Below are 26,596 nucleotides of genomic sequence, written 5' to 3' on the forward strand. Positions count from 1 at the left end.
GAAATAATTTCCAAGCTGTGAATGGATTCCTCAGCTTGAGGGGAAGTGTTGAATTATCTAGATTTTTAGGAATATTCTATCCTAATTTTTATGTCCTGATTATTAGGATATAGCCATAAATAATTAGAAAATGATTTCTTAGCATCCCTTAATTTGTGGGATTATAACTGTATTTTTCAGATCTATTTTTTCCTAGTTTGTACTTAAAATAGCCCTATAAATAGATTTGTAATCGAGGTACAAAGAAGAAATATAATTATCACAATTCTTTATCTAAATTCTACACTACTGTCATCACTCCCCAAATTCATTCAACTGAAAACGATTTCTCCGATTCAAGGGAAAGTGAATGATTCTTAAGGTTGCCTTTTCTGACAAACAAATAATTTCTTCGTGCAAATTGATTTTTAAGCACTGATTGCAATAACATACACCTGCCAAGCTTTCAGACAAAGGAAATGTACATTGAACTACATCCAGTCAAGAAAAGTCAGCTGCAGCAGCAGAGTAGCAATCACATTTCTCTTGGGCCAGTGATGGTTCTAAAAGTCATTCCTACACAAAGTACAACACAACTAGATTAACACCATTTACAACATTTCATTGTTAGTGTTGATTCCAAAACAAAAAGTAAATTCTTGGTGAACCTATTCCAATGCATATCGGCGTTACATGATTGGAGATCACTTACAAAGAACAGCAGAAGATGCCCTCACTGGCCTTGCCTAATTAGCTACCTGAGACACTTCCATCATCTACTTGTTCTCTAGGAAAAATGTACATTCTTGTTCAAAGCATCTCCTTGAACTGATATACTCACTCTTACAATGGACATGAAGAGCCCACTTGCACAAAAATGTTGCCAATTCCTGCAATAAACTGTAGTACGTTAGGGTTCTGTTTGGTGAACTGGCTATAAGCTAGCATTTGGCTGTCATGCCTCGTATAAACCGGATATATCGCAGAAAAGAATATTCCATGCAGGGGGTGGTATAAGCACAGATAGATTTTCTCCCATCCAAAATAAATAAACAAAAGAAAATGACTACTGAGCATCAAAGAAGAGTTTAGGGTAGGATAGAGTGGCAGGACAATCATGGCCACCGTATACAAGGATTGCACCGTGGACAATTGTAATCTCACTCTCTCTCTCTCTCTCTCTCTCTCTCTCTCTAATTTAAAAAAGATGACCACCTCACGATGGTAACCACCTTCAATAGACCAACGTCAAAATCGCGACCTCTCTAATAGTGGTTGCTCTCTCTCACACACGCACACACGAGAACAATGACCAACTCAAGATGCTCTCCAACTTCCTGCAATGGCGACCACCTGATGGTTGCTTCTCAGCCTAGGGTACCTTTTCAATCTCACAATGGTTCGTAACCATCTCGGATATCGGCAACATCCTCCCTTAATTTTTTATTGGGAAAATGACACAAATAATCTTTGAACTTTGGTCCAATGTGCAGTGCGGTTCCTGAACTTTAGCCCAATGTGCAATGTGGTCCCTAAATTTTTAATTTGTTCAATGTGATCCAGAGACTAAATCGAACATGTACCAAAAGTCCAAATACCACATTGAACAAATTAAAAATTTAGGGATCACATTGCACATTGGGCTAAAGTTCAGAAACCGCATTGCACATTGGGCCAAAGTTCCAAGAACATTTGTGTCATTTTCCGTTTTTTATTTTATATAATAGGACAAACTGAAGAAAAAGACTGACCCCTTCGGTGACTTTCGCGGTCACTTTAAGTGCTCAACCGTGGTCCTGTGGAGTACTACACCCACCACCGCTAAGACGAACTACGCACAAAGCTTTCTTGTTTTCATTTTAATAGAGTGGCAAGAGCTCCTAACCTGGTGGCATTCATCTGTTTTATCTTAATCAGGTCCTAATCCACACAGACCAAACACTCAATCAAATAGTATATATATCTTATCCTATCTTGTCTTGTCCTATTGATCTAGTCAAATAGTCGCAATGACCAAAAGCAGCCTCATGGAAAAAAACCACAAAACAAGGAAAAAAAGAAAAACACTTCAATAAAAGCAAGATTCCCTGTTCTAAGTCTAAGATGTTCCTAGCCTCTCCCAGTAAAAGGACTTTCAAAAGCTACATCAAGAGACGTAGGAGCTGTCAATTGGCCCATTCTATCTTAAATAGTTAAGTAGACCAGAAACTACCAATTAATATCATCCAACAAGTAAAGTTACCTGTGAGAGGAATTGTATATGTGGAACACTAACAAATGGAGCTTGGGATATCTATGAGAAAAAAATGACTAGTATTCATTGGCCAATCAAGCCATGGCAACTGCAGACAACTGTATTTAACAGTGGTATATCAAATTCGGCTTCCAAGGCATGATCCCATGAAGTGTAGCAGGAAAGGGCATGGATTTCTCAGACTTGCCCTAGTTTAAGGACTTAAGGCTTTAGCACAAACTATGAGGTAGTATGATGCCCCCACTCCTATTTCAGATTCTGATGTTGCTAAGACTGAATAATAAGGTTCGTCCCAGGACAGGAAATACTCCAATATCAAAGCAAATTGACGTAAAAGAAAGCTCACCATAATGAACATTTTGCAGTTGCTTGAGCTCTTTTCATGTGTATAAAGAGTAAGATTAGTTATCCACTGATGCTGCTACAGGAACTAGAACCCCATCTACCTTTCCATGTTGTTGAGCTTGTTCCTTCTTTCCGTCCTCAGATATGTGCACACGCATCTCAAGTTTTCCCACAAGCTCAAATATGCAGATGTCGCCAATTTTGATGCCATTGCCGCGGACAAAAGATAACCAACCTCCACAAAAAGTGTGCAACAACCGCCCCTTTGAATCTGGCACCGAATTCACTGTCCAAGACTCCCCTTCTAAGTTTCTAAGGACTATCTCCGTTTTGCATATGGGAAGATGATCCATCGAAAACTGGTGCGGAATTTTCTAAATGAAGGCAGGCCAAATAACATAATAAACAATGAGCATGAGATGATAAGGCAATGGTCCCACAATCAGCAGATAACAAGTCCTTGCAAAAGAAGGGATGAAAACCACCACATGGCAGCACTAAGGAACTTTGGAAAGCAAAGGTCTGATGAGAACATTTGACTAGTCAAATTCAGCGAGTTCCCAGTGACAGGTTAAACAACAATGCAGACAATAAAACTATCCTCATTTTGGTGATTAAATGTGAGCCCCAAAAAAAAATGGCCCTTCAACTAAATAAAGTCTCATAGCACATTTGATTAGAGGGAAAGAACTAAAGCAAAAGTAAACAAAGAAACGTCTAGAAGCACCACTCACTTTCTAGGCGCAGAGTTGAAATTAAGATAGCGAGAAATTGGAAAGCGCAGCTGGTGTTCATATAATATTTGGTCACTGATAGCATGTTTTGAAAAGCAGACCAGCCGCATTAATGAAGAATTGGACATTCTCTAACACAATCACCACCAAACATAAAAAAAAAGACACTTATTAGTTACCTACAATTGTGACCAATTTCATAATCCTGATTCACTAACTAAAAACATGTCATTAATATGAAACTAATGATAGTGTACACTTCATATGGTTGTGATTTGTGACTTTTACCCTCCTTTTATTTCATTTTTTCAGATTTCTATAAAATTTAAACGTAACTTCAAAAACTGGTTACACTCTATTTTGATTTGGTTCAACCAATTGACTGATTCATTTATCTGGTTTTTAACCAAGAACAAACAAATAATTGAGCTAGACTCGACCAGAGATTCCCATTGAACCAGACCATCTATTCTGATTAAGAATACAAAAAAATAATGTAACTTGTCTGCTTGTCAATCTATGAGCTATTATGAGTTTCTAACATGCCTCTGTTACTCGACAAGTATGGGTCATGGTGTGACAACCCAAATTGTAGCAGAAGTGACTAATGGGTAATATAGTTGCTCATGTAGGGAAGGACAAGTAATAGAACCAGAAGTGGAGCACCATCATAAGTTATAAGTGTTGAAAGAAGTATTCTGCTCAATGTACCAGAAGACTATTACAATACGACACAATACAGAAGTTTTTTGGCATGTGTGGGTGTGCGCAACATGATGATGTAAATCCAAAATAAATGCTTACCAGCGTATATGAACCACTGACATTGAATCTTTTCATAATCCGAACAAATTTAGGGAAGCTTGAAGCAAAAGATCGAGCAACTCTTTCTTCTTGGAGGGACAACATTGCTGACAGACAATCTGCGTTTTGCGAACTGCGTGCAGTTCCAGTGCTGGCTCCAACAATGATAGCTGACTCCATTTCATTAGGTCAGATGATACCAGATAATATAGTACATTCACACATTCAGGCGGATATAAGTTGCATGGTTTACGTGGCAACATTGTAAATCATTTAAAGAGAAAACACGGCTTGTAATGCAGGAAATGGGGATCAAAAAATTGCATCTCACAAAAGGTTTATCGAGAAGGAGAAAAAAAGTGCCTTACTAAAGGAACAGGGAGCTTACCAGACTTTCCATTGCTGGTTTTCGATGCATTGCTCGAACCCTTAATTGCACCAGGATGCTTCTTCATGTCAGAGGAAGAGGCTTCTTGAAGCATTCTCTTCACCTTCTCAACAATTTGTGAACTAACTTTTGTAGATTTTCTCTTCCTTTTCTTTGATACATTTTCTCGACCTGATTGTAAAGTTGCGGTATTCCTGACATCTAACCAGGTCAAAGCTTTTTTCACACTTTGGCAGTCTGGCCTGCCCTGTGCAGCCCCAAGAATATGGACTCGCATTTCACACTTGCGGACCAGCTCAAAAACACAGACATCTTCCAATTCAATGCCATTAGCACGAACAAAGGCCATCCAGCCTCCACAGAAGGTATGGCTAGTGTGCACTCTGGTTGTGGGGACTGAATTTACAGTCCAAGATTCTCCTTTCAGATTGCGTAGGACAATAGTTATTTTGCTTTCTGGTAGATGCTCCATTGAAAACTGATATGGTATATTCTGCAGGATGTGACAAATCGATTGGGTACTCTGAAAAGAAATGCAACTTGCAGAATAATGGAAAAGATGTTTACTTCTTGTCCCCATCGCGTTAAATACAGTAGGAAAACCTATTTACAAAAGAAAACTTCAAACTTCACATGCCCAGGCTTCACACAAAAGGAAAAAATATGTCTTTATGGTAAGCAACAATTTCAACAGCAAAGGACCAGAGCCCAAAATCCAAAAGTTTACAAAAGACTCGAGCATTTGATTGCAATCATTGAGTCTAATTAGGAAGTCCAATACTAAGTTTGTTAAGCCAAACCAGAAGAAAAAGTTTGTAGTTAAAGAGGAGAATTCTCAGGCATAGGCATAGCAGAGTTCAGCTGACATTATCAAAGATAGCATCCACTACATAGATAAAACGAAAAAAAAAAAATCATAGTCTCACTTGTCTCATTTCTGGAATAAGGCACTGATTTGCCAAGTAAGTGTCCTCCACAATTACAGGTCTAGTAATGTAAAGATGTTTGCTCCAGGACTCACCAGTGTATAGGAGCCACTAACGTTGAACCTTTTCATAATTCTGACAAAATATGGAAAGCGGGAACTGAATGATTGAGCTACTTTTCTCTCTTCTTCAGATAATGACTTTAACATGTGAGAGCTGGTGGACAAACTCGAATGATCTCCTTTGCTGAACCTATTCCTGATATCTGCATTATTTTGAAGATCATATAAATACGGATTTGTGGAGCACTTATTTACAAGTAGAAAACGAAGAAACCAAGTGATGTTCAAGGCTGTAGACAAAAGACGGGAGAAATTTAGGGCTATGATCTTTAGGGGTTAATACCACGAAAAACCCTAAATTGGTACACCTTACTCCAAACTAATTTTTTGACCACCAAAAACCCAAATTGGTACACTTGTGACAAATTTATCCCAAACCAATTTTTTTACCACCAAAACCCCAAACTGGTACATTTGTGACAAATTTACCCTCCATTAGTTACCGTTGAATTGGATTAATATCACAAAAGCCACAAACTGGTATACCCGTGACAAACGGAGGGTAAACCCTTAAACTGATACACCCGTCAACTACCACGTATCATCCAACTCAGCAATTTAATGATAAAATTAAACAAAAACTAATGGAGGATAAATTTGGTATAGACGTACCAGTTTGGAATTTTTGGTGGTCAAAAAATTAGTTTGGGGTTTTTCGTGGTATTAATCCTTATCTTCATAGATCAGTCTTCTACTGGGAGAAATTTTCTCTTTTCAAATGAACAAGAAACTACAAAACTATTTCTTTCCACATTCCAGGGACATGCATAGTATCATAGTGGAAGTTCCAGCATATAAAATCCTATTGCTTCAACGATGGGGAAAATGCGGTTGTACATTGTCTTTGACGCAGAATATTAGCAGCTATATATACGAGTGACAGAAATTTCCAGAAGAATCAGTATAGTTCCCATGTTAGAAAAAGCATGTTATCAAGGACATAAGAATTGGAGAAGCAAGAGCATTACCAGGTGATTCTTCATAAACTTTTGCTTTAGAGGACAAAAGAATATTGTCAAACGGGACTTCTCTGACGATACTTGTGCCTCGATGCTGTGCAATTGTGACCGCATCCTGTTTCCGGCCAAGCTTATCATCATGGGCACAAACTTTGGGTCCGTGGCTCTCATAACCAACGTTTGAACAATAAGTGAACTCATCTTTTTCACCATTCCTCTCCCCGTTTTGCCTACAACTACTAGGATCTTGACTGCACATGGCATGAAATGCAGCTTCTTTTTCACAAAAGCTCTGTTCAAAAACTTGCACATAAAAGTGCAGATTACCATCATGCCGGAACACCAAAAGGTCGCCGGATACAATAGAGTGGTCCCTTACAAACGAATGCCAGCCAGAGTTGAGGAACAATTCATGATTCTCCTGAATCAACTCGACATGCCAAGTGTTACCGCTCGGACCTTCTAACAGAGCTAACCCGGACGTCCGTCCTTCCATGTGCTTGACAAATTTATCTGGTATTTGCTGTGACAGAACCAAACCACACAAGGCGTCACAATCAAAACAGTGCAAGAAACACGGTGTATCCAACTACACGCTCAGTCTGGACCAACATAAAGGTGTAGAAGTAGACAAAAGAACATCCACACAGAAAAGTAGTAGGAAACCTGCATTTGGACTTATCATTACCATTATGTGAAGGAACGGGGCCAATGCAATATGGCCGTTTCTTGGCTTGCCCACTATAAAACTCAAGAAGACACAACAATGTGAACCCAAATTGGCCTCAGATTTCCTCACCCTAGGACTAGGATGAAGAGAACCTCACTATGACCCCAAATGTCAAGCTCATCAAAACCAAAACTTGGATTTGAGTATAGCAAAGAAGCAACTGATGCCCACGTTTGCCCACATCAAGCATTTCAATAAAAACCCATTATAGTACACTCAGAACCCAAACGACAGAAACCACACACCAGTGACGAGAAGTCAAGAACAGGGGAAAAATCGCAGACAATTGAGGGTAAAAAAAACCCAGAGAGAGAGAGAGAGAGAGAGAGAGAGAGAGAGAGAGAGATTACCAGCCTTCTAGAGCTCGAAGAAGAGGAATACATCTCGAAGAAGTGAGGCCTCCTCCCATTAGGCATCTTCCAACGAGTCCCGTCTCTCTCCATGAAAACCCCTTCTCTCTCTCTCTCTCTCTCTCTCTCTCTCTCTCTCTCTCTCTCCAGATTTATCACTCCATTGGGGGCGTACTGCTACTATCCTGCGGAACAGTGGAAGCAGAGAGAAGGGGGAGAGGATCGCAAGGCCATTCCCTTCACAATTTCGCGATTCGCATCGCAGAAATCTTAGAGATCGACATTGGACCGTTCGAGCGCTCGCCACTTTGAGCTCGACGGAGGAGGCGTGCGCACGTGCGTCTCACGACCCTGGGATTCTCGTGGGTTGCTTCCGCTGTTGTTCCTCCACGGCCACCTGAGCGCGTGTAAGGAAAACCAATGCCCGAGTCCCTCTTTGTTTTTTTTTTTTTTTTCTCTTTTTATTCATGACATTTAAGCTTCCTTTGCCTGGCGAAAAATAATTAATTTAAAAAATATTTTATTAAAAATAATCATTTGTATAACTTAAGAAAATGAAATACTCCACGCTTTTGTTGTAGGGATGAATGATTGATGCTAGCATAGCCAGAGAATCGACGAACCAGTTATTCATTCTGTAAAGTTATTTATTTGAATTGTTTAATGAGCTCGATTGACTCAAAGGAATCAATACGATTGGCACAAGCAATGGCATCATTAGCTTAGCAGGTAGCATTTGCCCCCAAATGCCATCATTGCTTCATCTTCGTGACTCTCGTCTTTTTTCCTCTGCCTTCCTCTCATAATTGATCCTTTCTTTTCTTTTCGACCAAATTTAAATGACCTTCTAAGAAGATCCATTTAAACTGCTCAACAACAATTCGACTGGTGGGGATTATTGAGGAGAACTAGAAAAAGTTTGGTAGAGTCGAAGTTGTAGCTTACTTGCCAAGTCCAATAGCAATGGATAGGCACTCAAGGTGTCAACCATTCTTCTCCCATTAGACTTTTTTGTGAAAGGTTATACCTATGGGTTATGTATAGTGGGGTCAACCCTAATCCATCAATAGCACTTTTATATATTAAGCTCTTAATGGTATCTCGAAGTTATTTCACAAAGACTTATTATGGTAAGGAAGAAATGGGGAACAAGTATACTTGGCAGATAAAATACTCGCAGGAAGAGGAAATACTAGAAGCCCTTTTAATTAGGAAAACCTATGAAAAGTGAAGTGGATATCCCCTGTACAAAGGATGGGCCATAGAAGAAAGCAAAAAATTGGCCATAGCCTTCCGTATAATAGGAAGATATTTGATAATTACTGATAACTTTTGGATTTTGAGGAAAATATTTTTCAAATTATTCGTTTTCCGTAAAACAAATAAAGTCTTAATTTAAGTGCAGCATTCCTTTTTCTACATATTTTAATTTTGGGTTTTCGGCCCAACATTTTATCTTGGATTTGCCATGAATTTGTCCCCTGAAAAAATCTTCAGTTTGGAAGAACATTTTATTTCTGTCTAACAATCTGTTTGTTTGACTGAAATCATCTTGTTGTTGGAAAATATTTTCGAGAAATTCAATATTGAAGAAAGTGGACCACTTTTAGTGTTTGTTTGTGCTGAAAATAAGTTGAAAAAATTAATTTTATGATAGTTTATACTAAGTGAAATCCACTAAAGGAATCTTATATCATTAAATGCAACATGCAATAACGACAAACCCGAATCGGCATGTTCTTTGTTTATTCTACAATCCATCAAAGTAACAAGATTTTACAAAAAAAAAAATTAGGAAAAAAATTATGGAATCATATTTGTAATATATTATTGTATCTGATCGTTTTTTTTTTTTTTGGAATGTAACAAATGAGCATTAACGAAGCATGTTCAAGAGATGGTTAGCTCCCGGAAAAACTCGCATCCAGCTCAATGACGTTCTTAAATTAATGCAATGCCAAGTCACTAGCTTTCTTTCTTATGCGGATTGCCAGCTCAACATTTAATGGGTCAAAGAAAACGACTAAACTCTCGAATAATTTTTTGCAAAGTAGATATATTTTTCTCTTTCTTTTCTTTTCTGTGTTTTTCTTTCTCTATTTTCCCTTCTTCTTCTCTTCTTCTTCATCTTTTCCATCATTCCCCCGCCTTCAAGAACTCCCACAAAAGCTTGTGAAGGTTCCCTCGTGCCTGCGCCCTCGCTCAATGATAACTCACCACAATGAGCTGTCGTCCCCGCCGTTTATCACAGCATGGCATCGCCACCCACCACGAGAAGCTGAGATTGATCATCACAGCTGCGGGCACAATCGACGCGGACTCTCCATGTCTGTGAACTCAATCATCGTGGCCTCGCATCATGCTTCACCTCGCTTTCTCGCCCTCATTTGAGCCGAAGCATTGCAACCTCGGACAAGGTCGCGACCCATGCTCTGAGGAGGTGGCGGCGATGATGATCGTGGATCCAGGCGATTTGTTCTTGCATGTTGCGGTGGCAGCAACACTCGAGTTTGGGATTGCATGAGAGAGATATGATGTGGATGTCATGTGGGTGCCAAAGTGTACAAGTTAATGGGGCTGGAGCCCATAGTTGCCAACCCATTAGTTTTTTTGACGAAAGGGCTACATTGAGCCAAATTTCGAAAGCTTAGGGATTACATTGAAAAAAATATTATGAGATCATATCGAACATCGAATAAAAGTTGAGGGACTAGCCATACTATTACTCGTTTCTCTATTGTGACATGAATGTCTGCGGACCATGTTAAATATAGTAAAGTAAGTAAATCAGTGTTTACTCGTTTCTCTATTGTGACATGAATGTCTGCGGACCATGTTAAATATAATAAAGTAAGTAAATCAGTGTTAATCAATAATCATGATACAACCAAATTTACAAAGTTGAGAAAAATAATTAACTTGAAGCATCAATACATGTCAGATGAATTAATGAACTATTGGCAAAAAAATTTTCGTTGGAAAATGAAGGAATAAGTGAATATTCTTATTCTAAAAGTAATTCAAGGGAATTCTAGATGTACATTCTTGGCATAAGAAATATTGTGAATTTCTTTAAGAATAGAAATTGGATATTACATATTCGAACAAGATTTCCAACAATTCTCTTTCTGATACATTGTATTAAATAGTGAGATGTCTGTCAAATTGTGCCAAAGCAAAAAGATAGACAATGGTTAAAATATTAAAGAATTCTCATAAAAAAACTAAAATATATGTAATTGAAAGATGATCTTGAAGTGATGCATGTGAGGGATGTGTTTGAGTGATAATGAGATTTATGATAGATGTCGATTACCACTAAGGCATAAAGGACATGCTATCATCAGGATAAAGATCAGGATAGATACAGTTTACCACAAAAGCATAAAAAAAACAAGCCACCCGCCAAGAATAAATGACTTTGGAATAAGAGAAGTTCATTATCAAGGCCTAAAAAAAAAACCATCTGCCAAGCATAAATGACCTCTTGGTTTACCACCAAGGAACTTGGCTAAACTTCCGGGATAGAAGTAAAATCTTATATATTCATCAAATTCCAGTCATCTGTCTTACAAATGAGATTTCACCTCTATTTATAGAGAAATTCTTATAAACAAAAGAAATGACTCTTGGAATCTTGAAAAACGAAATAACTATGAAAGTATTTACATAATTAAGACTCTTGAAAACAACACCATAATAGAGACTCATAAAAACTAAGACTTAAGACTCGTAAAACTAGTTATTAAGACGCATAATATTTAGGACTAAATGCATTTAGCTAATATTTGATGCATTCTAAGTTGACTTGATCCTCCAAATTCATTCACTCGTATGGGCAATTGAATAGACACCTTCGAAGATCAACAAACAGCAAAGCAAATCGACCAGACTAGCCTTTAGTCACTATGTAGTTGATTAGTAACTTTGAAGTTGTCAATAAACTTGTAAATTGACATGTTGGTAGTCGATTGGCAACCGTGAATTGACAACTAGTCTTGTGAGTTGACAACTAGCATGTAGCATTGGCATTTCCAAACTTGAACCCATCGAACTAGATGGTAGCCGAAATTGGCCTTCGCTTGCAAATGTAAGGATAGGGCTGGATCAATTGACGAGGTCTAAGTTGAGCTTGAAAGTTGATCAATAGTATTGAATGCTCCCGCATCAATCACCCCAAGTTATTTGAGATTTGTCCTCAAATCCGATGCCTTCATCTTAGAAATAAGCAGAAAAGTCTCATACATTGAAAGTAGTTGAGACTCTATAATCTTCAGGGAGATCAACCTTGTAAACATTGTTGTGAATTCTCTCATGTGCTTTAAATAGGCCATCAGGTTTAGGCATGAGCTTGTTATTTCGACAAAGTGGAAATCTCTCTTTCATCAAATGTATCACACAAGATCACCTGATTGAAACTAAGCCTTCTTTTCAGTGCTTTTTTGCTTTCCTTTGGTACGACTCATTCCCCTTTTTTGTGATATCTCAGAACGTCACGCGTGACACGTGTCCTTTCCATTTTTACTTATAATTATAATTGCGCATGCGCAAGGACAACAAATATTTCACAACATCTATGACAAGAAAATCGCATAAGTTTCATAATATACATATCTTCAATTTTATTCATACACCAGTAGTTATAATCACAACATAATACATAGTTCTGGGAAGAAGATTGTGTCTGCTAACACCACTACTCCCACAATAACCCAAAAGCGAGCCACTATCAACTCAGAGGTTGATGGCCTCTGATAACATCTCGCCCCGTTCATTGTCATGTCTAGGGAGACCATCCTACAAACTGAAAAATAAGGTTTGAGCCGAAGCTCATTAAATGAAATCTCTAAATCTAAAATAAGAGTTCACCTTCGCACCCGCCCTGGCATAACAATCACAAACATTAGGAGCAACATAATCAATGCATGAGCACACGCCTTACCTTCTTGGCAAGTGTCTCACACAAATGCATGATATTATCTATTCAATGCACACGTATAGCATATAATTTCTAGATGCATCAATATCATTTGGTGCCTTATTAACATGAATATATGTATATTCATGAGCATGCATCATATTTATTATTTCATCATATCCCGATTCGCAGGTTTTCCCAATTCACGAGACATCTCAACTCCAAGGCATCCCGTAACATCCGACGGGGCATCCTGATTCACAGAGCATCTCAACTCCGAGGCATCCCGCAACATCCACTCACGGGGCATCCCGCCATACTCATACATAATCTTAAACACGGGGCATCACGATTTCTGAGGCATCCCGAAACACTCCCCGAGGTAGCCCGATCACACAACAAGGCATCCTAATTTCGGAGCAACGTCGCCACCCTCGCGTGGACAACAACACTTTTCTTTTTTTCAATATTCAATGTTATCATGCAGCATTAATGCACATGAACATGTTTAACATCAACATTCAATGCACCACATCATTTCCACCATCAACGTCCAACATACAACATCTTTCATGCATTGCCATTCTTACAATTGACATTCGGTACACGACATCATCTTATGCAAATTCTTACCGAAATGCAATCGCCATGTCTTTTCCATACATACCCACCCATCAATGGCCGCGTTGGTTTGCGCTCAGTTCCTTTCACGAGAGGTCCTGGGTTCAAAACTCGCCCATCGGTGATTTAAGTGGGGGGTCGTGGCGGTGGGATGCTGCGCTAGCCCCCCTCGAGGACTAGTCGGGCATCACCGCTGGTTTGAGCTCTAGCTCGCTGGCCGAGCGGACACCTCGATTATAAAAAAAAAAAAGTCTTTTCCATACATCACTTACATAAGTAATAATAACACACTTATCTCTTTTCATTTTCATGCAAGCCATGATAACATTCTTAGAGAATTGGCAACTTGAACATTGACAACTCAATTAATCGACAACGTGATCATCGACAACCCAAACAATCGACAACGTGAACATCGACAACATGAAAATCAATCCAATGATTAATCGACAACACTTAGCTAGTAATTCGGTAACTTAATCAAATTACAAAAATATCACTATTGAGTATTCGTTGTTTCCACATCTTTCACACAAAAATTGTCATCATATCATAGAGAAAATCAAACATCCCTTTAGAAAACCATCAAACACTTTCCAGACAATCCATCAAATACCTCATAAGCTTAACAATCCAATTCAATTGAACACGGATTTCACATAACATCTTTAAAATTTACCTACACTTGACAACGATGGCATACAAAATATAACAACCATCAACCAACCAAGTCAAGTACTCATTAGAACAATCTAGCTTAGCACCTAGAGTTTTCACTTACCTTGAATAAAAAGTTTGAGCAAAACCAAAGCTTTTGATACCTTGAAGGTAAAATAAGCAAGAACACCAATTAACCACTCTCATTCTTTGTAAGCAACAAAACTAGTTTGATAAAATGAAAGAACCTGAAAGTTCACCTTGTAAACACTTGGAAACATTGATTTAGAAGCTTTACAACACAAACATGGGAACTTCACATTTGCTTCAAAAGGGTGGGAAAAGAAAGGGAAGGAAAAGTGGCAGGGAACTCTCTCTCTCTCTCTCTCTCTCTCTCTCTCTCTCTCTCTCTCTCTCTCTCTCTCTCTCTCTCTCTCTCTCTCTCTCTCTCTCTCTCTCTCTCTCTCTCTCTCTCTCTCTCTCTCTCTCCAAGAATGAGTTAAAGCTCTATCTATTTAGAAGTTGAAATGGGCTCACACGATAGAGAGAGCATGCATTTAGAAGCTTTCATGAGATACAAAAAGATAAGAACAACTAACCAAGGGTTAAATGTAATGATAACTTTGGGTTAAAATCATTAGATCTAAGAATAGAAGGGTATGTATTCCAATTGAAATGCTTCAAATGGCCCTAAGTAGATAGTTAGGATACAAGTGGCCTCATAAGATTAGCTAGAGAAAGATATTTTGATTCAAATGAAAGATGGCTTCTTCTTAGCCAAGTAAATGAGTGAGTCATAAGGGCATTCATTACCTTAATAAATGAAGGGGTAAGTGTTCCAACAGAATTGACTCATGTACCCCCTATGCTAATAGCTAGGGTGCAAATGGCTTGATATCATAAGCCGAGAGAAGATATATTTATGTGAAGGAGAGAAGACTTCATTTCATTTGATCAAGTGTGAGCAATAATCATTCCAAGCATTAATAAACTGAAGCCAAATTTCATGAGGCAATGCATGACCTCATCACTACCAAGCTCCATATCTTTAAGAGGAAAACGTGTGAGGGGTTAAATAGGAAAAATAAGCACAAATGGGAAAATTACCAATTGGTTCGATAAAAAAAATTTCATAATAAATATTTTGTTAGGTTACCAAAGTATTTACTAATTAATACGTAACAAGGAAGCCAATGTCCATTCAAAATACTAATAAGTCCGAAAAATATTTTGAACCCACTAGTGAAAGATAATGGATGCTGACAAAATCTTAACTCGGTTAATTTAGAACTTGAAAATCATCCAATATGAAACTCCGAGCATATAAATCATTTCTTCAACTACTATGGTTGCAATTAATTAATTTCCGTCACGCTACACCATCAAAGTACGCGTCAACCTCCTATCATATCGAACTCTGGGCGATAACGATCACGGAAAATTATTTTAAATATTATTACAAAACGTGGAAATTCCGGATGTCACATTTTCGATCTTGGATCGAATTTGCTCATGAAGCTTCTTCATCACTTGGGCTCTCTCTTCAACTTCATAGTTGACTTGCAAGTTGGATGGAATGAGAATCAAGTCGAAACGTGTAAGAGGATTGGTTCCATACACAACTTCAAAAGCTGATCGATAAGTGGTGTAACTTGACAAACAATTATAGGCAAATTCAACATGTGAAAGCTTTAAATCTCAATCCTTCAAAGTTTTACTCACCAAACCTCGAAGGAGAGTATGATGGTGCGGTTGGTTATCTCAGTTTGACCATTAGTTTACAAATGACAAGTTGTACTAAATAATAGATTAGTGCGAAGTATTCTCTATAGGGTCTTCCAACGGTAACTTTGGAACTAGGAATCTCGATCTGACATAATGGTCTTAGGAACCCTATCTAGGTGAATAATTTCCTTAAAACACAGCTCAACCACATGAGAAACATCATTCATCTTATGACACGGCTATCTTTGAAAATTGATCAACAACCACCATGATGGCATCTTTCTTCCTCTGAGTTCTTAGAAGTGCTACAATAAGTTCATATTTACATTTTCTCAAGGCTGTCTCAGAACTGGAAGGGTACTATAAAACCATTGATGGAAATGACTTTTCTCCCTTTGACATGTCGAACATCTAAAAATCATTGCATGTACATTTGCATTCATCTTCGGCCAATAAAAATATTCTTGAAGGATTTCGAGAGTTTTGTTGATTCCAAAATGGCTTGTCAATCCTCCACCACGTGCTTCTTGGATTAATAGCTCTCTAAAGAAAGTATTTGGCTCACATAGCTTGTTTCCCTTGAATAGAAATCCATCTTGGATTGAGTAAGTACCATGAACTTCATGTTTACAGTTATCAATGATGGACGAGAACTCTGGATCTTCAGCATAGAGTTCTTTCATCAAATTGAATCTAAGGACCCTAGAGGCCATAATAGCAATCATCGAGCATCTCCTCGTTAGGGCATCTACTACAATATTAGTTTTCGCATGTTTATATTTCGAGACAAATGAAATGGATTGAAAAAACTCCACTTATTTGGCATGTCTCAAGTTGAGTTTGTACTGGCCACTAAGGTAGCGAATGATAGCCATTCTGTTCCAGAATGAGTTCCTGAAACAGAAATAGATTTTTTTATTTCTGGTTCCAGGATGAGTTTCTGAGAAAAGAAACCCGTTTGATAACGACAAAAAATTTCTATTTCTGGAACAGAAACCCGTTTGATAACAGCACAAAATTTCTATTTCCTGAAACAAAAACCCGTTTGATAAACAACACAAAATTCTATTTCCAGGAACAAAAATCCATTTTTTTAGAAATGGAATAAAAATAATTAGAAAATCAAAAAAATTCCTAAAAATCTCAAAAAAATTCAAAAAATCCAAAAAAAATTGAAAAATTCTAGAAAAATTCATCACAATTTCCAAAAAAAAAAATTCAGATTTCGGGAAAATAGGAAATTTGTTGAAATTTTTTCAAAAAAAAAATCAAAAAATAAAAAATTTCAAAACTTCATAAAATGGCTTAAGATACCTGTGGCCACCCACTTTTAGTGAAATTTAAATTTTTTTAAGTGCCCAAAAAAAATCAAAAAATCAAAAATTACAAAACTTCACAGAATAGTTTAGAATACATGTGACCACCCACTTTGAGTGAAATTTAAATTTTTTAAGGTGCCCAAAAAAATTAAAAAACTCAAAAATTTCAAAATTTCACAGAATAGCTTAGAATACCTGTGACCACCCACTTTGAGTGAAATTTTAATTTTTTGAGGTGAAAAAAATAGCAAAAAATCAAAAATTTCAAAACTTCACAGAATGACTTAGAATATCTGTGGCCACCCACTTTGAGTGAAATTTAAATTATTTTAGGTGCCGAAAAAAAAAATCATAAAAAAATCAAAAATTTTAAAACTTGACAGAATGACTTAGAATGCCTCTAGCCACCCACTTTGAGTGAAATTTAATTTTTTTTAGGTGCCCAAATGGTTTTTTTGATTTTTTTGATTTTTTAATTTTTTTCAGCACCTAAAGAAAATTAAATTTCACTCGAAGTGGATGGCCACAAGTATTCTAAGCCATTCTGTGAAGTTTTGAAATTTTTGATTTTTTGCTTTTTTTTCTTTTTTCGGCGTTTAAAAAAAATAAAATTTCATTCAAAGTTGGTGGCCACAGGTATTCTAAGCCATTCATTGAAGTTTTAAAATTTTTGCTTTTTTGCTTATTTTTATTTTTTTTTCGGCACCTAAAAAAAATTAAATTTCGCTCAAAGTGGGTGGCCACAGGTATTCTAAGCAATTCTGTGAAGTTTTGAAATTTTTTATTTTTTATTTTTTTCAGCATCTAAAAAAATTTAAATTTCTCTCAAAGTGGATGACCATAGGTATTTTAAGCCATTCTGTGAAGTTTTAAAATTTTTGATTTTTTGATTTTTTTTTTATTTTTTTAGACACCTAAAAAAAAAATTTCGCTCAAAATGGGTGGCCACAGGTATTTTAAGCCATTATGTGAAGTTTTGAAATTTTTGCTTTTTTGCTTTTTTTTTTTTGCATATAAAAAAAATTAAATTTCACTAAAAATGGGTGGCCACAGGTATTCTAAGCCATTCTGTGAAGTTTTGAAATTTTTTTTTTATTTTTTTCGGCACCTAAAAAAATTTAAATTTCGCTTAAAGTGGATAGCCATATGTATTCTAAGCCATTCTGTGAAGTTTTGAAATTTTTTATTTTTTGCTTTTTTTAATTTTTTTCAGCACCTAAAATTTTTTTTATTTCGCTCAAATTGGGTGGCCATAGGTATTCTAAGACACTTTGTGAAGTTTTTAAATTTTAGATTTTTTGATTATTTTTTATTTGTTTTGGCATCTAAAAAAAATTAAATTCGCTCAAAGTGGGTGGCCATAGGTATTCTAAGCCATTTTGTGAAATTTTGAAATTTTTGATTTTTTGCTTTTTTTTATTTTTTTCGGTACCTAAAAAAATTTAAATTTCGCTCAAAGTGGGTAGCCACATATTCTAAACCATTCTGTGAAGTTTTGAAATTTTTGATTTTTTGCTTTTTTTTCCCACCTCAAAGATCGTGACTTTCAGATCAACATGTGTTTTGAAGAAAGAGTTCTCTCAGAAATGATTCTCATTTTTGGTCTAGAAATAGAAAACCTACTTTTTTTTGTTCTGATTTCTGGTTCAGAATCGGTTCTGGAACAAAAAGTTGTTCCAGAAATAGAAAAATGGAATTGCGTTACCAAACGGGTTTCTTGTCCAAAACTATTTCTGGGAACAGAAAATCAGTTCTGGACAAAATCAGAATGGTTATCATGCGCTACCTAATATACTTAAAAGCCTCATGATCAAAATGAAGAACATATTATTTTGGCCTCAAATAATGACTCTAGTGATCAAATGCCCTTACAATAACATAAAACTCATTGTCGTAGGTAGAATAATTCTTCCTCGAATTTGTTACCTTTTCACTAAAATATGCTAGAGGTCTTTGGGCTTGGGTGAGATTAGCCCTGATGCTAACAGCACTTGCATTGCATTCAACCTCAAACACTTTGTCTAAATTAGGAAGTGCAAGGATAGGAGACTCACAAAGCATCTGTTCTAAGATTTCCAAAGGCATTGTGGGAAGCCTTAGGGTGTGTTTTGTTCAACATTTCCAATGGGCTTTGGAGAAATGCAAAGAAGTTTAGCCTAGAGGGCTCTGAGAAAATGCAAAGACTGTTTGGTAGATTATGATTTGAGAAGAAACTTTGAGAAAAAAGCTATTTGGTGGAAACACATTTGAAAAGCCCTTTTGGATGATTAATTTAAGCTTTTTTAATTTTTAATTGGTTTAAAATTGAAAAAAATGTCTACAAATCTAAATATTGACAACAATGTTAAAAGATATCGTTTAAAAAAATTATTAATTTTTTTTATTTTACTTGCTAAACAAATTCAAATGGAAAAAATTACCTCAAAGTGGCCTATTTCTCAAATTAAAAAAAGAATACTTTCATTCCAATAAATGTGGTAAAATATGCTCCAATGAATTAGACCAAAAAAAAGAAAAAGAAATAAATTCATTATCCTTAAAAATTACGAAAATCCTTGTATATTTCCTAAACTTATAGTTATTTGATCACGTAAACGTGCCATGTAAAAAGCAGAGTCATCATTTGAAGCACTACCCTTCTCATTTACATCATCGGTATATAAATTGGCATCCAAATAAGAATACTTTCATTGCAATAAACGTGGCAACATATGTCCCGACGAAAGAAATTCATTATTCTTAAAAATTACAAACATTCCTAAATATTTCCTAAACTTATAGATATTTGATCACGTAAACATGCCATGTCAGAAGCAAAGTCATCATTTGAAGCACTACCCTCCTCATTTACATCATCGGTATATAAATTGGGATCTAAATCTACTTCTGCAAAGTGTGCATCATTCACGACATTTCCTTGTATATAATTGTGCAAAGTCATTGCCGCTATCACAATTTTCACTTGCTTTTTGTATGAATAACTTAACATACTCTTTAGGCCCACTTCTTCTTCAATACGCCAAAGGGCACGCTCAATTTCTGATCATAGTGAGGAGTGGGCACAGTTGAACACTTCTTTATAGCCTGTAGGTGCCGGACCTCGTTGAAACTTAGGCAAATGATACCTAACTTCTTTATATGGACCCAAGTAACCCATGGGATTTGGATATCCAGAATCTACTAAATATTATTTAACTACACAAAAATATTGTAAATTTAATCAACATATACCACATGCATAAAACCATTAATTAACGAATCTTTCGGAGGATGAGAAAATTGTAAATCATGTATCCTTATGGCTTCATAGAAGATACGAGTATCATGAGCTGTTCCTTCCTAACCGGCCCAAACATAAGTAAATTTCATGTTGAAATTGCATACGACCAATACATTTTGCGTCAGTGTTCCTTTTCAACCGATAAAACAAACTTGGTCGCCCGTAGGTACCACAGTTGGGATATGTGTACCATCTATAGCTCCAATGCATTCCTAAAACAAGTACGCAAATATTACTTGATTTATTTTTAGTTTATCTTTTCTATTGTATAATCGTAACTTACCTTAAAATGGGGATAAAATCTTTGATTGTTCCTTATTTTCCTTGGAACTTTCCTAAATTGTTGATCGGATGATTGGATCAAATATGCTCCCATTTCACATACTTTATCCAAAACTAAGCTAAATAGCCTACATATGGTTTCCCTAGAGCACTGAGAGCGCTCTTGTGCTAACCTATACCATGTCCTAAAATATGAAGAAACATTCCAAGCATTTCTACAACATCAATATTCCTAGATCCTTGGAGACCAATCGTGTCACTAAATCATGTCTTAAATTATTAAATATAGTCTCATCCATTCTAAACATTTGAAAACACCTTATCGGATTAGCATCAATGCCCATTAACTCTCTAAACCATGCATTTTCTGTGTATGATGAGGTCATGCACGGTGTTTTGTGACGTTACGTTACCTGATAAACACCTCCTGTATGTGCAACTGCACAGAGTAACCAATATTCCTCTTCATCTTTTTCATGGTTTTGCCTTTCAGGAGAATCATTCGTAACTGGTTAAAGTAATAAAATAGAATTAGAATATTATTGTAAAAATTATCTAGATCATCTATCGATAGAACACTTATCAACCATCATATATATGAAAACTCCACTTGATAAAGGAAACATCAATTAGAAACAAGTCTCACGATAGAACATAAACACGTCTTACCAACTAGTACAAATAAGTAGTGCAAATAGGTCTCACATTACAATAACGTAGCATATGAAAGAATTCAAATAAGTAGCTAACATCCTAGTGATGACTACGCTGTGCGAACTTATACTTGACCCACTTGACTTTTTCTTGATCGCCATCCATGTTCATGAAGATTTGCCTATTGTCTTTCTTTTCTGCAAAATGATCTAGTGCAAAAAAGTATAATTCTTCATCTTGTTTAATCTCAAGTATGGCTTTGAATGTCTCTATGATTTCCTTATAAGGATCAAACTCCCTCGCATGGCTTCTACTTTCAATAGCTGAACAAATTATTTCCATTCGCGTTGCTAGCTTAGTAGCTGTAGTTATTTTCTTTTGTTTCTTTCCTTCAGATTGCCTCACCGAACTCTACGATGTTCTTTTATGGCTTTGAGCCTATTCAACAATCTTTTCATCTACATTACACTCTATATCATTATTAGTAGATTCTGCACAATCATCAATATCAAGTTATATGGCCACAATATCCTCATCAATACATAAACCTTGTGCAAGATTCCATGTGACACTTCTAATAGCAATTGTATCTCTAAATATTCTATCCAACAAAACTTAAAGATCTGAATGTATGCCTTTCGTTTTAAAAACTCTAACCTTTGGATTTTCCTGTTATGATAAACATGTTCGTGAGTTGTATCATAAAAGATTAACTTTAAAAAAGTAACAAAAGAAGGGGAAAAAACCTGAATTTTTCTCTCCCACCATTCATCACTTGCTTCAATGGTATTCTTTTTTGGATCCCACTCTAATCCTGTTTCCTTCGGAACCAATGTCCTCCATCTTTTTTATTCTTACTTAAGATTATCCCAACTTACTCTTCATTTGACTTTTATTATACTTTTTGCCCCTTAGGTCCTCAAATATCTTAATTATGACTATCCATCCATCCCTTTTATTGTTTGCAGTACGATTTCCTTTATCAATTTATTCAACGTACAACTTACAAAAGGTTTCTACATCTTCCGAGCTCCAAAATGCCTTTTCCAATTTATGAACTTGCCATCTACTAGTAACAGGAACTAAAATCATTATCGATACGAGTGCATTTGACATTATTAAAAGTGTTGATGAGTACACATGCCATCAATCATTATATGTGAAATTTCACAAGTAGAATCAATATCAATAAGAGTGCATTTTACGTTTACAATTAGAATCAATAAACATGGTAGTATGTTACTAGTCTTATAATTATTAAAGTTGAAGATGATTGTAAAGATACTAAAATGTGAAGCAGACTCTAAATTTTCTTTGATCCAAGAGATTATTGTCAAATATTTATTGGGCTCCTAGAGAGAAGTTGTCTGCTCCTTACCATAGAGAGATACACATAGAAACGCAAGATGGATGTCCCTACAAATACCTGGAGATAGAAGTTTGCATTTGTCTGTAGATACATTCATAAACCTAAATACAAAATTGTTGGAGACAAGAACATGAAAGATATGGAGTCTATTAATCCTACCAAAAACAAAGCAAAGAAAAAGAAAAAACAAGCATACTCTCCAGATCTCCTAATAAAATAACTCTTTGATAAAAAGGGAGGACTCATACATTGACTCTATGTCTTCAAAGGAAATTCGATGCAACTTCTTTAAACACCAGCTACACATCAACCTCAAAGAAAAACTTGAAAAAGGAAAGAAGAAACATAATCACTTCAGTACAAAAATATGCGACAAACCACTTGCAAGTAATGCATTGAATGATTTATATCTCTATGAGAGGATACCCCTTTTCATTCTTCAGGTCAAGCATTTGTCCCCTGTTTGACTTAAAATAATGAGAAAATTCTAGCCAACGGATCTTGCCTCTTCACAAAAATATGTTCTCAAGAAAAGGCAGACATCATTCAACTAGATGTTCCTAAGTCAACAACATAACGATACACAGACCATGGACAAATCGTCCCCACCCAATAGAAAATAGAGCAGACCACTCTAAAAAATTAATCATAATACTAGTTGAGACTAGTGCCTTCAAAGGCACAAAGAGAGTGCCCTAAGCTCTACCCAGAACTCTAGTAGCAGCTTAAAATTTGCGAGTTGATCGAGTATGTAAATTTCATATGAGCAACTTATATATCCTATCTTGTTTCTAGTCAATTATGCATGAATTCACGGGCCAGAAACCGGGAAATCTCCTCAGGTGCCCATCGACTCAGAGGCAGATCTCCTCGACCTATAAATCAATTCACCTAACCAAGAGCCACATAATACCCAACTCACCTAAAGAATAAGCGATTGGAAACTCTAGTCATCCTGAGTAAAATCAAAGAAGATTTAAATTCCAATAGCCCATCACACGAACGGGAAGTTCATTTACCCAACCAACAAATGAACCTAAAGCACGCACAACGAATGCGATTATTTTTTGGTAGGAAACTAAAACTAAGAGCAGCAAGCGCAAATCCCAGAACCCTTAATTCACGTTGCTAACCAGCTACAAAAGCGAACTTCATCAGTAAAGAAAGTCAAACAAGCCAACCGGAGCTCGCCTCCACCAAGATCTACACCCCTTAACATCCGCAGACGCATGCTATCGCGCGCGGGAATCAAACAGAGAGTCACGGGGAGAAGCGGAGGGAAGGGGGGAGGGGCTTGAGGAACCAACAATTACCTCAACGGAGCACACAAACGAGCGAAGGAGCACCGTCGAGCGAGCGAAGGAGCACCGTCGAGCGAGCATTGTCGAGAGAGAGCAAGCACGAAGAAGAGGAGCAAACATGAGGGAGCGTTCTAGAGCAGGAAGGGAGCGGCCAAGGGTTGTCTAGGGTTTTATTTTTAAAAGGGGTAAACTTGGGTTTCTAATGAGTTTTTGAGGGTATAAAAGGAACTCAACAAAAATTTCATTAATAAAAAGCTTCAGCATTTCGAAAATGTTGAAAGCTCAATGCTAGTCCCTACCAGCATTAGCATTGAGCTTTTAGCCTTCCCAAAACCAACTTTCACCCCAAACCCAGGGATTGGTTGCCAAACACCCCAAATTTTCCCCAATGGGCTCTCGGGCTCCAAAAGGTTTTCAAAATACTGAACCAAACGCACCCTTAGTCCATTCAAAAGTTCCCTTCTTCATGCATTATGTAATTGAAGCCATGACGGTATAAAAATTCTTCACAAACCATCAATAGAAAGAAACAAGTCCTTGGAAGCTCCTTACATTGGAAATTGAAATTGGAATCAGCCAAGTCTTGATTGCTTCCACTTTCGAATCATTAATAATATCTCATCCTTGGAAACTACGTAGCCCAATGATATAATGCTTGTCGAAAAGAAATGACATTTCTCCAATTTTGCATACAGCTTTTGTCTTCTCAATACTTCAAAAACCCGTTTTAAGTGAGAAACATGCTTCTCCTCGTTCTTGCTATAAACAAGATTGTCGTTGAAATAAACAACAACAAATTGACCATTAAAGGAATGATGGACCTCATTCATGAGCCTCATAAAGGTGTTGGAGCATTTGACTAATCTAATGGTATGACTAGCCACTCATGAAGGCCTCCTTTAGTCTTGGAAACCGTTTTCCATTTGCCTCCTTCTCTCATCTAAATCTAATGGTAGCCACTCCTTAGATTGATCTTGTAGAACATTGTCAATCCACGCAACTCATTGAGCATGTCATCAAGTCTAGGTACGAGATACCTATACTTGATCGTGAAATTGATAACTCCGCTGTCACACCCATTCTTAAGGATCCATCATTTTTGTATGAGTAGGGCAGGAACCAAATAAGGACTCATGCTTATCCATATGTAACCTCTTGTAGTAAATTCAATGACTTTTTGTTGTAGCTCCTTATTTCCTCCAGATTGCATCGATAAGCAGTTTTATTGGGTAAAGAAGTACTAGGAAGCAAATCAATCCGATGTTGAATTCCTCTTATGGAAGGTAATCCACAAGGCAAATTCGCCAGAAAAACATCTTTGGACTCATCTTCAGACACATTGTTTTTGTTCGAAGAACATAAATTGGTAATATTCCTATCGTTTTCAATTAGTTGCAATGGTTGCAAATATCTTCGAAGAACCAATATGATTGAAGTTTAACTAAATTGGTAATATTCCTATTCATACCACCAAGGAAACGAGTGATGGTCTCTTTCAGCAAATATGGAAAATCGTACCTCATAAGGAGTTGCTCAAACTCCCTGATATATTCTTTATTGCTCATTCCATGCTGCTTCAGGAAATTCATCTTGAGAATTAGATCTTGCTTGTTATTGTTGGGCAAGAATCTCTTCTTCATCATTTTCTTAAACTTTTTCGAAGATTTAATTCGACTAATTCCTTCTTGAACTCTCTTACTCTTTAGGTTTTCCCACCTAAGCGAAGCATATTTCTTCAACTTGAGAACAACAACTTTGCATTGCTTTTCATCCGAGAATGAATAGAAGTTGAATACTCATTCGATATCATGTAGCCAATCGACAAAGTCATCTTAATTGAGATTACCCTCAAATTCAAGCTCTTCCGCTTTGACTTCATGGTCATTCTTCTCTTGCCTAATTCTTCTCATCTTGACTCAATAATCTGAATCACTAGTGTTGCCTTTAGTGTTGTTGGATTCATCATCGAAGTTTAGAAGACGATTTGGATTGTCCCAACATGGTTGATTAATAGGAGGTCTCTCTTGCTGCTCCTATCTCGTTTGATTTTCTAAGAGGTTGAGGGCTAACTCCATTTGTTACTGGAGATCCGCTAAGGCACAATCATGCCTTTCATTGTGTGTTTGCTCCAAATTCAAGTCTCTTGAAACCTAATCATCCTTTTTCTTTTGCAAGAGTATGAGATGAGATGGGAGATGAGTAATATAAGGAATTACTCGCAACGAGTTTAACCTTGAGCTCCGATACAAAAGTGATGCATGTGTGGGATGTGTTTTGAGTGATAATGTGATATATGATAGATGACGATTTCCACCAAAGCATAAAGGGCACACCAATAGCCAAGGATAAAGATTGTGATAGATGAAGTTCACCGTCAAGGCATAAAGGAACACCACCAACCATGGATAAAGGACTTAGGATAGTTGAAGTTTACCACCAAGGTATAAAGGACAAGACACAAGCCAAAGATAAAAAGACTTTGGATAGTAGAAGTTCATCACCAAGGCACAAAGGACAAGCCACCGCGAGGATAAAGGACTTTGGAATTGGAGAAGTTCACGACCAAGGCCTAAAGAAAATCCACCAGCCAAGGATAAATGACTTCTTGATTCACCACCAAGGAACTTGTATGAATAACCAAGATAAAAATTCTCTCATTTGAAGAAAATCTCATATATTCATCAAATTCAAATCTTGTGTCTTACCAATGAGATTACACCTCTATTTATAAAGAGATTCTACTAAAAAAGAGAAAAAAGTCTTCGATTCGTAGAAACCGAAATGACTCTTGGAGTATACACATAATTAAAACTCTTAAAAGTAACACCAAAATAAAGACTCTTAAAACCTAGGAATTAAGACTCATAAAACTTGCTATT

The 26,596-nt window shown here is 36.7% G+C and overlaps 1 protein-coding gene and 1 pseudogene across 3 annotated transcripts; both read right to left on the reverse strand.

Moving 5' to 3' along the window:
• Positions 1 to 443: 443 nt before the first annotated feature.
• On the reverse strand, positions 444 to 7,954 carry LOC115680853 (B3 domain-containing protein Os03g0619600-like). 3 transcript variants are annotated; one of them, XM_056311700.1, is made up of 8 exons: positions 7,592 to 7,953; positions 6,521 to 7,034; positions 5,526 to 5,695; positions 4,505 to 4,997; positions 4,117 to 4,286; positions 2,580 to 2,952; positions 692 to 869; positions 444 to 555 (listed from the first exon to the last, which is right to left on the reverse strand). In XM_056311700.1, exons 1-6 carry the CDS (start codon positions 7,682 to 7,684, stop codon positions 2,635 to 2,637), a joined length of 1,758 nt encoding a protein of 585 aa, XP_056167675.1. In that variant the 5' UTR covers positions 7,685 to 7,953; the 3' UTR covers positions 444 to 555; positions 692 to 869; positions 2,580 to 2,634. The 3 variants fall into 3 exon arrangements, with proteins under 3 accessions (XP_056167675.1, XP_056167674.1, XP_056167673.1); XM_056311699.1 differs by having other exon boundaries at positions 444 to 879; positions 7,592 to 7,954; XM_056311698.1 differs by having other exon boundaries at positions 444 to 869.
• A 13,033-nt stretch (positions 7,955 to 20,987) lies between these two features.
• On the reverse strand, positions 20,988 to 22,454 carry LOC130138292 (L10-interacting MYB domain-containing protein-like; annotated as a pseudogene).
• Between the last annotated feature and the right edge of the window lie 4,142 nt (positions 22,455 to 26,596).

Source organism: Syzygium oleosum, unplaced genomic scaffold (genome assembly GCF_021117445.2).
Source record: "Syzygium oleosum isolate NSW1041296 unplaced genomic scaffold, Sole_v2.1 Sole_v2.05, whole genome shotgun sequence".
Lineage (NCBI taxonomy): Eukaryota > Viridiplantae > Streptophyta > Magnoliopsida > Myrtales > Myrtaceae > Syzygium > Syzygium oleosum.

Coding starts and splice junctions, on each gene's coding strand:
- LOC115680853 (XM_056311699.1), bottom strand. CDS start 7,684: ATGGAGAGAGACGGGACTCGTTGGAAGATGCCTAATGGGAGGAGGCCT. Junction 7,035..7,591: donor CTTCGAGCTCTAGAAGGCTG/GTAATCTCTCTC, acceptor GTTCTGTCACAG/CAAATACCAGATAAATTTGT. Junction 4,287..4,504: donor AACCAGCAATGGAAAGTCTG/GTAAGCTCCCTG, acceptor AAATGGAGTCAG/CTATCATTGTTGGAGCCAGC.